The following is a 14,840-nucleotide window of genomic DNA, read 5'->3' on the forward strand; positions in this document are numbered from 1 at the left end:
CCGCTCCTCCTTTCCCCCGGGGTCATGGCGAGCGGCAGCCGCCGGAGGAGGTTCCCAAACCCCACCTCCAAGCGCGGGGCCTCCCCGCCCGCCCGCCGTTTCCCTCCCCTTCCCTCCCCGCCCGCCGCCTCCATCTTCGCGCCGGGGGCAGCGGCCCCGGGGAGCCGCAGCCCTGAGGGGGCCCGCGCGCCATCTGCCCGGGACCGGCGGGGGGACGGAGGAGAGGGCCGGGCAGGGGCGGCAGATGGTGCCTTGCAGGCCTGCGGGATGCGTTTATTTATTTATTTATTTATTATTTTTCAATAAAAACAAACCCCGCAGGGGAAGCTCTGGTGCCCGGCTCACCCAGGGAAAAATAACCTGGCCTGGCTCCCTCCCCGGCCCTGTGCTGTGCTCGCGCCTTGGCGAACCTGCTGCGAGAACCTGGAAGAAAAACAATACAGATCTTCACTATATCGTTCTTCATTGTATCTAGACATTTATTATTATTCAGCAGATTTAGCAGATCCATCTGTTCATTTTTTTATTTGATTTTGGTGACTTTTCACAGTGAAATCTCTCCTGTGGCACCTGTTTTCTGAAAATGACAAATTAATAGTTAAGTGTCTGCAATATATGTCAGCAATGTATAGAAAAAATATATATACACACAGTTATTGACATACCTTCTTATACAAAAGCTAGCAAGGGTAAAGATGTAGTTCAGCTGTTGGCTGTTCTGGAGAATCCATCCTGCAGGTAATTACTGTATAAATAGTCTTACCGTTTGTATCATTATAGAGTGCATGGATCAGTAAAGGCTGCAAGATTGGTTTTTTTAAATTTTTTTTTTTTAAGTATTGCAAGCTGAACGCTACCGTTGGTGATAAAYGGTTATCATTAATACCTTTCAACAAAGCAGCCTACATTGGCTTTTCCTTTGGGTCTTTTAATGCTGCCCCGATTTTACAATAATCAATTTGGAGATGAYCGTCTGTATTAATCAATGACTGGCTGGGTTAATGCCCAGGGTCCTTTATCCAGGCACTGACAGCCGTCTGCAAGCAGAAAATGCTCTCCTGTTAAGCATTAAAGCTTAAGCATCGTCCCAGGGAATACATACATGGAGTGGGAAACATATGTGGAGACTATTTCAAATCATTTTGCATAATTGATCCTTTTTCCTCCTGTAATTAAAGTTTTATAGAAACTACCAATCTGACCAGTTTGCAGTGGTGAAAAAAGGGATTGATTTGGGATTTTAGAGGAGCTCAGCTAGTCCCTGTATCAGCTGGATACCTGAGAGGCAGAACTAAGGCTGCAGAACTAACTGGAAAGTGCAAACACGCCCTGTTTTACCAACGTGCATTCCAAGGGCTGAGCTCAGAGATGCCTTTGTGCATCAGGAGGAGACATTGTACCGGCTGCAGACGGCTTAAATGAACCCAGAACAGAAGGGTCTAGATTTAACTAATCACGCCGCGCAGGTTGAAGGTCATGCACAGGGGTGTACGATATCAGCACAGGAAATGAGACAAGGATCTTTTTACTTGCTTTATTGTGAGTACCTAAACAGCGTGTCTGAGCTCACAACTGAAGGATACAGTCTCACTGAGCATTGATACACAGARCTTTACCTCTCATGTCATAGAATCATAGAATCATAGAATGCCCAAGGTTGGAAGGGACCTCAGAGGTCATCGAGTCCAACCCCCCTGCTCACGCAGGGTCACATGTCCTGACAGTAAAGTTATTTTTTCTGCAAGGAATATGTCTATTGCTTTAGAAACCTGTTCTCCATATTTCTTGGGACTAGTGGGGTAAGCCCACAAAATACAAACTAATACATATATTTTAAGCCCTTTTTGCCACCTGGCCAAGCAGCTTCTATGAATGATTTTCAGCCTCACAGGGTAAATATATTCCTGTTACTATCCTGTATCTTTTCTCTGGATGTGGAAAGCCCAGTGAACTCAGACTTGCTGCTTTTGAAATACTTATCTAAACACACATCCATGCCCAGATCCCTCTCCTGATCGACTACATATTCTTATTTCTGTGGAGTTGCACCAAAAATATGCCTGACCCAATGCCCTGTACACTAGATTAATCTTCTTTTACCTCTTTGAGGGATTCTCAGACCAGTTCAGCAAATTTCCTCTTTCAAAACAAGAGAAAATAAAGTATTTCACTGTTTTATTCTAGAAAGCTACATATTTGAAAACCACAAAATCAAAGGCTGCTTTTTTTCAGAGTTTATCATATTAATAGGACCAGTAGAGACCTTTCTTCCTGAGCAACTGATACTTCAAAACATCAATGATGCTACAGCACAAAATACATATTTAAAAAAAWATATATATGTAAGGCTGCCTAGAGATAGAAAAAAAAAAGGGTTAATTTTGCTGTGTTTTTTAAACTATGTATCAGCTATATAATATATTCTATATGGGTACACTTTGATCCTGGTTGGAGGTTTATATTCTTACCTCTGTTTATACAAACATTTCGTACAAAACCAAAGGATCAAGAGCGCCCACTTCATGCTTCCCTGTGAAATGTTCTGCACATTCATAGCTCTAGCTATGTCAAGTCAAGGGGTACTGTGGGGCATCTGCACCTCTGATAGTTTGCAGATGACTTCGAGACTAAGGTAATTGTATTCCACATTTTTTCTCTTTCTTCTCCCAGGACTGGATATATGTTTTTTTACATTGATAGCAAAACATGGAAGCAGRTATATTTATGCTCAGGTACATATTTAGGGGATTCATATTAAAGTATGGCCAGAAATACTTACAGTATCTTGAAAAAATAAGACTTTCTCTTAGTTTGCTTACATATCTCAAGGCATTTTTAAGATAGACACAAATAGTTTTTTTTCCTCTCTGTTCCTATTTTAAAGCCTTTTAAAATATCTAAATCCCTCCTATTTTCCTGTATTTCCCTTGAAGCATAATCAAATAATTATTTTTCTCCTACGGCTGATGCTGAGTAAGTCACAGGAAGGAGGTRGTGCAGAATCAAAAGGGTTGTGTGGTGCTAATATCCTTGTAAATCACAGTTTCTTGCAGGAGAGAAAATGGAAGGCTCTAGGATGGTCATGCCGAGTGCCTGCAATTCTCATTTTCATCGGTGGGAGGTGTAGGTTTCTAAAGCTTCTGAAAATCAAACCTTTCTCCGAGGCTTGAGTTTGAGTCTGTCTCTCTGCTCTCTGGAGGATTATGATGACAATTGCAGCAAAAATGCTTAGACGATATYAATGAGTAAAGCTGCAGGCACATTTATTCTCATTTACTTATCAGTGCATCTGCAAAACAAGGGAAACAGGAGCGTCCTTTGTGTATCTTACTGTTAAACTCATAATGATGAGCAGAGAAAAATCTACGCAAAATTCACCAACGTTTCTGCAGAGATTTAGCATTTTTTCACTTTCTTTTATTTTTTATCTACTTTTGAGGTGATCCTATTAACTCCCTAAAATGTCTCTAGTGAGCTTTTGCTCTTTGAGACCTCAGCAGATTAGAGCAAACCTCTAAATGACGGGCCATATGTTTCWTGATATGTAAATCGTGGTTTTATAGAAAAAAAAAAAAAAAAAAGGAGAAAAAAAAAAAAAAAAAAAAGGAGAGAAAATTTTTGCAGGTATACTTCAAAGGATACCTGAAAAATAATCCTGCTGCAGCCTTTCTACTGCACTTGATCCCTAACTCTGCAAACATTAATCCTGTTTCCTCTCGTCTTGACTGCCAGCTGTTGACAGTGTTATTCAATGTTATTTCACAAACCTTTCTTGGCAGAAAAAAACCCAATGTCTATATTAATTTAATTGTAGCTCTTCTAGAGACTTGGTATGATCCTGAATAATAATTTCTGGATTAAAATGGTCTCGCTCAGAGCAAAATACCTGCTTAGCATGCTAAATTGACAAATGGAAGTGAAATCCGGTATGTATAGTTTGATGGGTATATTGTTAGCAATAATGTTGACAATCAAATATAGTTGCTTTTATGGGAATATTAAAGGCAGATGTGAACTGGGGACAGGGGAGTCAAATGAAGGCCCTTTAGACATCAGCAAGGTGGCAAATGCCACTATATTATGTGACACCATCACAGTGACATAGCTGGCAAAAACCTCCCCTCCACTGATACTGGGACTGTGCAGGTTAACCGCAAGCTACAGGAACCTCTGGCAAAGGGCAACTTTCTTCCTATGGTTCTTGAGGTAAAACTTYAAAATTCCTCATGATTTTAAATTCCCCGACCATCAGCTCTGACCCAGGGGCGATATGACACCTTTTTTTTAGGTCTGTGATACTATTTTTGCTCTAAACAAGGGGGAAGCTTCAACTTTTGAAAGAAAAGCCATGTCCTCCCTGCAGGTTTCTACTACATAAATAACCCCAGTGGCTGGGCAAATGCTCAGACACATTTGTCCACAGTCTTCATTGGATTTCTGAAGCTCATTTCTCTTTGGATTTGCTGGGCAATTTGCTGAAAGGAAAAAATAAGCATTGCCAGCCCCCAAAGCAGCCTACACATGTCCTACAATAACATTCCCCACACAGACGGAGCAGCTTTCACTCCCTCCCTCGGCTTTCTTACCTGAATRCTGGTGACATTTTCAAAGCATTTTCCTTGGGCATCTTCACCGACACAAGTGAGGCAAATTCACCCCTCACAACAGTTGTTCCAGTTCCTCTGCATACTCARGCATTTCTGCATAGATTACATTTGACGTAGCTGTGAAATGTTGCTTAAAACCATTATAACCAAAGAGAAGCTGTTTACAATGAAATAATAAAGCTCAAAATCTGTTGCGGTTTTGTTATTCCTTCCCCCACCCACCTCCAGCTGTATCCAAGCTGCCAGCAAGCACCCCGGATAGCATGGACAAAGCGTTTGAAATGCTGCACTCGCTGCTCTCTTGAGTCACCATTAGCCGTCAGCTTAGTGTCTGAACGCACTTGTTTTCCCTTTCAAATCAAATATGCACTCACATATTTTTGAATATCCAAAAAACTTTTAAAARGCCTATAACTGAACCACTTCCTCTTTATTGTAGACATTTTGTTTGTTTGTTTTTAAAAGGAGATGGAAGCACACAGCATGAAGTACTTTGTGTTTTGTTCAACATAGCAATGGCAGTCGTTGTACCTGTATGATTTGGTCATTTAAATCTATGAATTTTTCACCCAAAATTCAACGAGAGCCAAGCAATGGAAACAGAGAAGCCTTTTTGCAGGGGGTGTATCAACCAAACCACAGAGGTATATCAAACAAGCTGTTTAATGGTTGTAACGGGTGTAATGACTGAAACATAGAGGTGTGCGGAACAAACCATAGCAGTACATCAACAGAGCTATATAACTGCAGCATCCGAATGGCACAGCTATAGCGACTGAATATGCTGGTCTGGCAACCAAAGAGTGCATTGACCAAACCATACAATGACCCAAGCACGCTGCAGAGGCACAGGACGTGGCCGTTTGGACATACGTGCAGCTATGCAGACAAATCTGCACCATAGGGATATAATGATTGAGCTGTGAAGGTATAGCAGCTGCAGCACAGCAGTGACCAAACAGGGCAGGCGTATTGCCCAAATTGGGCAGTATGTCACCTGAGTGGGTGACACAGACACCCCACTAGTAACCTACTGAATGCAACAGCACRGTGAGCAAGCCTTAGGTACCCCCTAACTGAACCACACAGGTGCAGGGATCCAACCGTGCTCGGGCTGAGGCGCCTCACGCCCCACACAGCCCCAGAGGGAGCCYGAAATGGCGCGCGGGTGCCCCCGGCGCCCCCGCTCGCTAAGATGGCGGCGCGGGGGGCTCCGCTGCGGGGCGCCCCCCTCTCCGCACTACAACTCCCAGCGTGCCCCGGGGCCCCGCGCCCTCGGGCGTCCCCTGGCGGCGGCGCGGAGCGCAGCTCGTGCGGGCAGCGCTGAGGCGGGCGAGGTGCGAGCGGCTGCCGCGGYTCCGAGGCTGAGGGCGTGAGGGGCCGCGCGGCGGCTCTGCCCCCTCGGCGGCGCCCACAGGGCTTCGGCGGCGACGGTGCGAGCTCGACGGGGCGAGGTGCCGCCGCAGCGCCGCAGCCATGGGGAACCGCGGCATGGAGGACCTCATCCCGCTGGTGAACCGGCTCCAGGACGCCTTCGCCGCCATCGGCCAGAACGCCAACCTGGACCTGCCGCAGATCGCCGTGGTGGGGGGGCAGAGCGCCGGCAAGAGCTCCGTGCTGGAGAATTTCGTGGGCAGGTGAGATGCGTGTCCCCCCCGCACCCCGTCGTGGCCCCGCGGAGCCCCGCGCGCCCCGGGCAGCGCCGCGGCGGCGGGGGGTGCGCGGGCACTGCGGCGGCCGGGGGCTCCCCGCCCCTGCCGCACCGCGGGGCGAGCCCAGGTGCGGCGCCCCGCGCCGGGGACCCCTCCTGGCTGTTACATAAGGGCGGGCGGGGAGCGGGAACAAGGAGGGAAGTCGCCCCCAGCCGCGTTTCCGCGCGTCCCCCCGCGGCTGCGGCCGCCCGGGGCTGGGGGAGGCGGTGATGGGGTTTAAGTTTAATCCCCTGCAGCCCGGCCCCGCTGTCCTCCGTGGCGGGTGCCATGTCGGGAGCCGCGGGAGGAAGGACGGGGCATCCTCCCGGTCCCCCGGCGCTACCATTTTGTGACAGGCACGGGCCCGTGCCCCCCTCTTCCCGTGACCTTCACGCTCATCATCCGCAGCCTGAGAGAGCTGCAGACTCCTGGTGCAGCCACGCGACACCTGGGCGAGGGGGGTGCTCCCCATCTTGGCTCTGGCCTCATTAAATAATTATCATCCCTGTTACGTGGGTTGGGTGGCAAGAACCCCCTTCAGCTGCAGCAGATTTGTGGGCGACTTGTCTTAAAAGCAGCTCCTGCTGGCGTAGCTGGTCAGCTGCTTGTGCGGCTTTTTCCTGCAAGCTGTGTTTGTGACAGCCTCTCCTGCGTGTTGGTTCACCCAAATCCTAGCTTTTCCTCCCAATGGGAGGTGTTTGCTAAGAGCCGCCTTGTGAAGCTCTCCTGCTGTAGGAAGGGGCTCCAGGGGTTGCAGGAATTGCTTGTTTATATGAGCGTGTCCCCGAATCCAGACCTGTGCAAGGGCAGGCTAGTGCTGTGAGTACACAGTGTCCTAAATGCCGTAGGAAAAAGGTGCCGTGGTTGTATCTGGTGAAAAAGCATTGTCGGAATGATTTTGTTTTAGGATGTAAGAGCACATTCAGTGAGAGGTGGGGAGGTTGCTGTCTGTCTGCTGATGGTCCCTGCAGCAGCCCTCGGGCTCCTGGGGATTGTGCTGGGAAGGACCTTGCAGAAACACTGCTGTTCTACCCGACCCAAGTCACGTGGCAGGACCAACTCGTTTGCCTGTACAACCAGRAGAAAAGGATGATTTCTGTCCCAAAAGGGAAAAAAATAGCTCTACTATAGCTCAGAAAGGGAAAATTGCTTCTCAGAAGAACGTGAGCACAGCAGTGCTTCACCTGTTGGTTCTGCTTTGTTCGTGCTTTCTGTCTGCTGGCTGTCTAATCTAGTAAATCCTTTCTAGAGGATCTGTGCAGGCAGTGGTGTAATATATAATGTATGGCTGTTGGGCCAGAGGATGGTTCTCCTAAGGACAGCCAGTGAATCGGAGCATGCCGCCCCTTTCTTATAGACTGAGCAGGCAGAAGGGGATGTATCCATCCATGGTGCATCCCCACTAAGAACTGGGAACTGGAGGGTTTATCTGCCTGGTGGAGAGCAAATGGATTCAATTGTGTTTGCTCTTTCTAATGATCCCAGGAGATCTTGTGACCTCCCTGTGTCCCATAAGCTGTCTCCAAAGCRGCATGTTATAGTGCTGTGGCTTTTAGAAAATGAAATTATGAAGGGTCCCTTGAGCAGAAGCTGAGAGGCCTGAGTGAAACAGGCTGTAGAAAAGCATTTAGAGAAATAATTGAAGCAAAAATGGAAAATATGTCAAAGGAAAGAGATCTTTCTCCATTTGATACTCCTGAGTGCTAACTAGTTTAGAGACTGGTGATATGAGACTTTTTACCACAGTAATGTATGTGAATATACTGCAAACACAATGTTGTGAAAGTAATGATGGAGTCCTGCTGTGATATATCATCCTTTTTCTTTTTGTGTAGATCTTAAACTGTGGTAGGAAGCTCTGGAAAGAGTATCTAGAATAAACATGTCTCCTCATGGCATGGGCTATTTTCCTGTCTGAACAGGCATCAAGAGAAGTTGTGCACAGACCTGCCGTGGACAACCGTGACAATTGCTGTAGTGTGGACATGRCACGTGTCCCTGCAAGGCTTGATGTCTGCGTGGTTGAGCAGCCAGCGCCCAGCAGCTGCTCATGGCACAGGGCTGTGAGTGCTGATGAGCATCTCCCAGGGCACRGAAATCTGTGCAGGAGCAAATCCAGATGCTGTTGGTACCAACTGATCTTCCTTGCCCTATCCTGACTTTCTTCCCTTGGTACATGAGGGATTTCCTTGCAGTTGTGGTCGTCTCGGTCACGTCCCCTTGCCTGTGCGGGACTTCGCGCTAGGTCGACTGCTGGCGTGCTGCAATAGCAGGAAACCTCAGGGCATGGAGGAGCAGCACTGAATGCAATCACTGTTTAGTTTCATATCTCACCAGACACTTTTTTTCTTGCTCCCCTCTTTTTCTTTCTCCTTCTGAATTCAGTGGCTTACTAGTTGCTGCTAATTACTCTTTCAGTGCCACTTACTCGGCAGTTAACGGATTACCCAACAATGCGGAGCCTGTGTTTATAATAGCAGATGTCAATGTGACCGCTGTGTGTGCGGTGGCTGCCGAGGCCTCAGCACGGTGACTAGGATACCAGCTGACGGAGTTGGAATCGCTGAAGATGGGAGAAGCTGGCAGGAAGCCAGGCAGGTGACAGGCCTCCTTGCGGACTGATTTATCCTGGGCCTCGCAACGGGAAGGAAGATTAATCAGGTCAGCCCTGGGCATTTCCCCTTGGTGCTGCCATGGACACATGGGCTCACTCAGACTGGAAGGGACTTCTAGGGGCCATTTAGCCCATGCTTAYGGTGTTGTCGCATCCCCCCCATCATCTCTTACTTGGCATCAATGCTAGCAGAATTACTCTGGTAACAATAATGGTGTGTGCTCATCTAATTTGAGAGAGCCTAAAGGACAGAGGAGGGCTGATGAGCAAGACAAAGCAGATTGTGAAATCCACCTGTGCTCACACTGCTCTTGTTTTGCCATGTGACAAATACTGATGCCTATTTAAAATATATATATCTTAGAGTAGTGTTGCACAGATTCTGGATTTGTGGGAGTAGTACTGTTGCCTGTGCCTTATGAACAGGGAAAACTGAAAGCCCTGGGTTGTGCTCAGATGGCTGTATGAATGCCTATGTGCTGTGTYCTTGTGGGCTGGTCCAAGGCAATGTGCTGCTCAGCCCTGTTGGGATAGCTGCCTTGCTTGTTGAGAAAACAAGGCACCTCTGACTTGTGCAGAGCGGATGGTCTAACGGGGCTGCAGAGAAGGGGATGACTAAGGCCCGTGAGCAGTAGGTGGAGGGACTTGAATGGAGACGAGYCCATCTTGTCCCTGGTCAGGAAAATGAGACAGTGTCAAAGCTGTGGATGCTGAATATAGTAGGTCCTGGACCTGAGCATCAGCCTCAAAAGCATCCTTCTCTCTTGGGAGCTTCTGTGCCCCATCCAAGAGAGGTGCTTAGCTGTCTAACTTYAGGCTCTGATGGTACAAGCTGAATTAGCTGGTATTCATACATTGCTGGGTTGTCAGGAGGGCTTTGGCTTTGGAGAAGGAAGCATGAGTATTTACTGTGCTGTATGAAGGCACCTGCACCTCTGTGTGTAGCACAGTGCTGAAGAGCAAAGCTAAATGATACGGCTTTTGTAGAGGTGTGGCTGGTAGCACAGATACCTGAAATGAGCTAGGTGGGTGTGAAGTACCTCAGGGCCATAAAACTCCATCTTCTGACGAGGCTCTATTGGTATTCTTTTGTTTAAAAAGAAAAATAATCTCTAGGGGCTTCTCATCAAATTGCTGGAGGAATGTGGGGGCGGGCGCAGCCCCAAACTCAACTGGTTCTGCCAACCCTCCTGGCAGAGTGAAGTCCCAGCAGTGCCTCTGTAGAATGAGCAGCGAACACAAAAGAGCAGGAAAACCTCGATGGTACGGCCTGCCGCGGAGCAACATCTCTGGCAGCACCGAATTCCCAGTAAGACTGGCAGCTTGTGCTACTGCCATTGCTTTAGCAGAACCGGACAAGGACAAGGCAGTGGGCAGGGATTGTCCCTTGGCTGTGCACCATGCTGAAAACGCACAGCTAGACTTTGAAACCATGAGTTCTGGTTTGCCAAATTACAACCTTCAGGAATAACTGAATGTCTTCATGCTTCAACCTCCTCCAGCCGTACAGTGATATAGTTACACCCCCAGGCTATGATAAGGGAATACCTGCTTTGATAACGCCCACTTTGCTTTCTTGTGGGAAGCTTCTCCAGCAAAATATCTTCAGAGGTGTCAACTACAGCGTTTAATAGCTGCTGTCTAGGAGTTAAAAAGCCCATGGGAATGCCCAAGAGATATTGCAGGTACCTGGCTTTTTTTTTTTTTTCTTCTTTTTTTTTAAATACTACATGAAAGCTGTCTTATCAACAGTCTTCACGTTTTACATTACTTAGCTTTCTGCCACAGTATTTGCTTCATGAGCTCACTGATTGCTGCATGGAAGAACTGATGGATTAAATTCAAAAGTCATAGCTATGTTGCTAGCAGAACTAGTGCCCACTATAGCAGGTACTGCTGAGCACCAGTGTCAGGTCTTAAATGGAACAAGGAGCCACCTGCTCTTGGCCCTTGCCACAGAAAGAGTCCTTAAATTTTATTTTGTTTTGCATTGAGATACTTTCACATACCCAGGCTAGTGAAGAGATCTATTGAGATACTGATCCTAAAGTGTTATATGATAAATATCTGTGAGCTGCCCAAATACTGGTACATCTTGCAGGTAAATGTACTAGATGTTTTGGAAGGAAATGACCTATCTAGGATTACAGGTGATGCAAAGGCCAGAATAGGTCTCTGCCTTCAGTAAAATAAATCATGGCCGAGTAATAGTCCCTCAAATAGCAGTGAGCATTTAGTCTTCAGTAAAGAACATACCTCACTTATCAGGTTAATTGGAGAAGAAAAGAAGTGGAGTACAGGAAATGGGTAGTGTATTACAATAGACCTCAGGAGAAAATGATTTAACTTGAGAGAAATGTATATACCTCCCAGTAAACACTTATGGGAGGAGGAATGTTAAGGAGAGAAACATAATTAAGTCATAATGTAACATGGATGACTGGGATAAATGTGTGGATCTCAACCTCTGTAGATGCAGCAATGTCTGGCTGTGTGATTTGTGTTTTACATGTATGAATGTTACAGGGGAAAAGCTTGAGTAAACACAAATCTTACTTAATTTTTTTTTGTTTTCTGTAGCAGTAAAACATTCTCTACAGACCTCACTCACTGTTCCTTAGTTTAACTTTTTAGTCATGATCACAAGCTTTTGGGAACTGCCTCTTGGCCTTGCACTCACTAGGAAAAGAGATGTCCTTAAATCCATGGATCAGGGTACATCAGAGCTAACACAAGGAGAGGCAATGCTCAGGACTTTGTGTCTAGGTGCTTGCCTGGACCTACCAGCCTGTGAAAATGACATGTTGCCTTATTGAATTTATCATCTGATAGCTAGTGTGTCAGGAAGACACCTTATTTGCTATTGTGGATTTTCCCTTGTTAATAATCYACGTGCATTAAACCTTGCAGTACGTGAGGCAGTGAGTGGTGTGTATATGTGCTGTAGGGTCTGCAAAACCAGTGGGGAATAGAAACTTGTTTCCTTATGCTAAAATAGCTATCTGTTCCAGTCATTTAGGAAGGGGGAGGGGGAAGAAAGGCTAAATGCTTATAACACTGCCCAGTCATTTTACAATGGCATGAAGATAGAAAAAAGCAACCTTTAAAATTTACTTTCAAGGCTACTGATTGTTTTTGGAAGTCCTAGTTTAATAGGTAGCTGGAGATGCTGAGAAAGTCCTTGAAGCCAACGTCTCCAGACTCTCCGAGTAGGCAGAGCTCCGCTAGCCTTAAATAGAAGGTGTGGGAGTCTGGCTGAGGTGCCTTGTATCTGAGGCAGCTCCTGAAGATGTTATTCTTCAGCAGGAAGCAAACCCCGCTGCTGATCTGGATGTTTGTTAGACAGGAGCCAAACCCATGTGCGCTCCACCCCTGTGAGCCAATGCTCAGATTTTTGTTTTCAAGCAGTGCATTTAAGTGGCAAAAATGGAGGGAGTGCTGAAAGGGGGGTGATTAGGCAGGGTCTAGTGACCCTAAAAAAATATGGTGCTCTGACTAAATGCAAACAAAAAGTTGTTTTTGAGATGGTTTCTGTGAAAGGAAATGTACTGCCAATGTGTCCAGTAAGCCTTCTTCCTGAAAAAAGCAACTTAAAAAAAAGGAAGAATCTCCGAGTGTAATAATTTCCTTCTTGGACTGAAAAATCTATAAGCGTATGAGTCAGAGCCCAGCTAGATGGGAGGAGAGCTAAAAAATTCTGTGCAAATAGAAATCCTGTCATGYGTGGTAGTGAAATAGCCCACTGCTAGGAGGGCTTCTCATTGCACTTGAACTTTGTTTTTTTCCTGGTCTTGGGCCTGACTTTGCGCTTCCCGGCGGAGCATGGAGGCTCGGGTTAAAGGAAGGCCATCTGTGTGATAACGGCCTTGTGGGTCGGTGTAGCCTTGAGAGTGAGTCGTGTTCTAGGCTCTGAAACAAAGTTCTTGGGTGACTAATGCCTTTGCACCTTTTCCTCCATGTGTAGAAAGGAGAAGGTATCAGCCTCYCTTTCATAGGTTTGACAAAATATCAGGTCATGTAGACTGGTAGCATTAATTGGCACTTGAGGTAGTGCTGGAAAAGGTTAATTGTGAAGTAGAGAAAAAAATGTTAATACAAAATTCAAACTCCATGGAGAGGATGCGCTGGTGTCTTCTGGAGTGCTTGGGATAGCTGCCTTCTCTGCCATGGTGTGACGGAGCTTCGGCCCCTTGTGGAGACTCCTTCACCCCCTGTATCAAGTGTCACTGGTCACTTAGGTCCCCTCTGCAGAGGGATCAGGGATGATGCAGCCCTCGCTGCTGATAGGGACCTTGTGCTGGCTCTGAGTGCTTTTCTCTGGAAATCACAGGGAACTTAGAGGCTGCACTGAATGCATTGGTAGTATTTAAATTGTAGGTATAATTTTKTGAGCTTGTGTTTCACTACCTGTTGCCATATGGCCTCTACCTCTTTTCCTGACATCATTTGCTGGATGGTGACCCGAATCAAAACGGGTGGGCTGGCTGGTCCCTGGGTGGGGATGAGCAGTGGTGGCCCTTGAAGGAAGAAGCCCAGAGCTCGGCCTGCAGTGACTTCAACTCTCCAGGCTGCACAAAYAAGACTCTTACTGGAACTCAAAATGTTCTTTATTCTATCTATGGCCCTTCTACAGTATGCATCATGCTTATTTATAGGTGACTTGATGAAATTTAGTGATTACTATTGGATGCATTGCTCAGAACTAGCAGCTGTAAATATTTGTGTGACCATGAGAAGCACCGAGACAGCCCCTCAGTGCTTCCTGAGGGGCAGGCAGGAGCGCATTATCAGGACGCTGAGTGGCGTGAGAGCATAGATTAGTGGTAAATATTTAAACAATTATTGAGGGAGATCTGTTGATACTTTGGACTTGTGTCTGGCTTCTCATTTTTTTACACTACCATGAGTGAATGTTTTAATTTATAGAAGACTAATGTAAAGTCACTCATAATGATCTTAAGCTCCTCTATAAACATGAGAGAACAGAACCAAGTTCCTTGCTGATGTTGCTTCCTGTATAGCCTCATTACAGCTTCTAAGCTGTCCGTAACAGACATTGCTTTTCTTTCCTTCATGGTGCAGGAAGAATGAACCCCAAGCCTGAAATCCAGCGATGCCTCTGGTCTCTTTGTTATGTTAGATGTTCTTAAAGCTCTGTCAGATCCAGCYGTAACCAACTGGAGGTGGGATGGTGTTTCAGTCCCTTGCAGCCCAGCATGAGATGTTCTTGCAAGTGCTGGAAGCAGACGTTATGCAAGGCTTCAAACTGCCTTCTTGCTGACTGGAATGGATTTTTCCAGCTTCTGCCACTTTTGTGCAAGTCTTGTGACTTCTGTGGCCTTTCCTGAAGCCCTGGACACAGTATGAGCAGTGTAGCTTTTGTGTTGAAAACATCCATTTCTAACGTGGATGCTTGTGTTTTTTTTTGTTTCAAATACACTTTTTTTCCCTAAATGCTCCAGGAGGCAAATACGAAGAATCACAAAACTGTCATGAACCCTTTGCTTCCTAAAGTTGGGGCTTGTCCCAAAACTATAAGCGCTGTTGAAATACTTCACCTAGAGTGCTGAACAATAAGTTACACTGAATGATGTTTGGGATAAACCCAATTCCTCACTTATGACTGAAACAGGAATTGAACTTGAGTCTCTAGGGCAAAAATACGGTTTTAATAATCTATTGCCTCAGCAGTCCCCTTTAACACTCCCTTTCCTGTCTCTTTGGGCTTTAGGTTGGGCTGTTGTGGTTGCTCTGAGGGGTGAGCAGTTAATGCTGCCCGAACCAGCGTGCGAATTGCTGGGCTCTTGTCTTACTGTGCCGGGACAGACATTTTGTTGCAGTGAAACTGAATCTTGATATAAGGGGGTCCAGAGTATACGAGCTGCCCGAGAGAAGAGGAGCRGATATTAATCTGATACTGCTGTGGAT

General features: G+C 46.5%; 1 protein-coding gene across 10 annotated transcripts in view; it reads left to right on the plus strand.

Annotated features, from left to right (window-relative positions):
• Nucleotides 1-6,006: 6,006 nt before the first annotated feature.
• The window catches only part of DNM1 (dynamin 1), a 65,996-nt gene continuing 57,162 nt past the window's right edge, over nucleotides 6,007-14,840 (plus strand). For all 10 annotated transcript variants that reach the window (XM_026049263.1, XM_026049264.1, XM_026049260.1 and 7 more), the window contains exon 1: nucleotides 6,007-6,244. In XM_026049263.1, coding sequence (XP_025905048.1) covers nucleotides 6,084-6,244 — 161 coding nt within the window. In that variant the 5' untranslated portion in view covers nucleotides 6,007-6,083. The remainder of the gene's footprint in view (nucleotides 6,245-14,840) is intronic.

This window comes from Nothoprocta perdicaria, unplaced genomic scaffold, assembly GCF_003342845.1.
Source record: "Nothoprocta perdicaria isolate Ctin4 unplaced genomic scaffold, notPer1 scaffold_6, whole genome shotgun sequence".
In the NCBI taxonomy this organism is placed as follows: domain Eukaryota; kingdom Metazoa; phylum Chordata; class Aves; order Tinamiformes; family Tinamidae; genus Nothoprocta; species Nothoprocta perdicaria.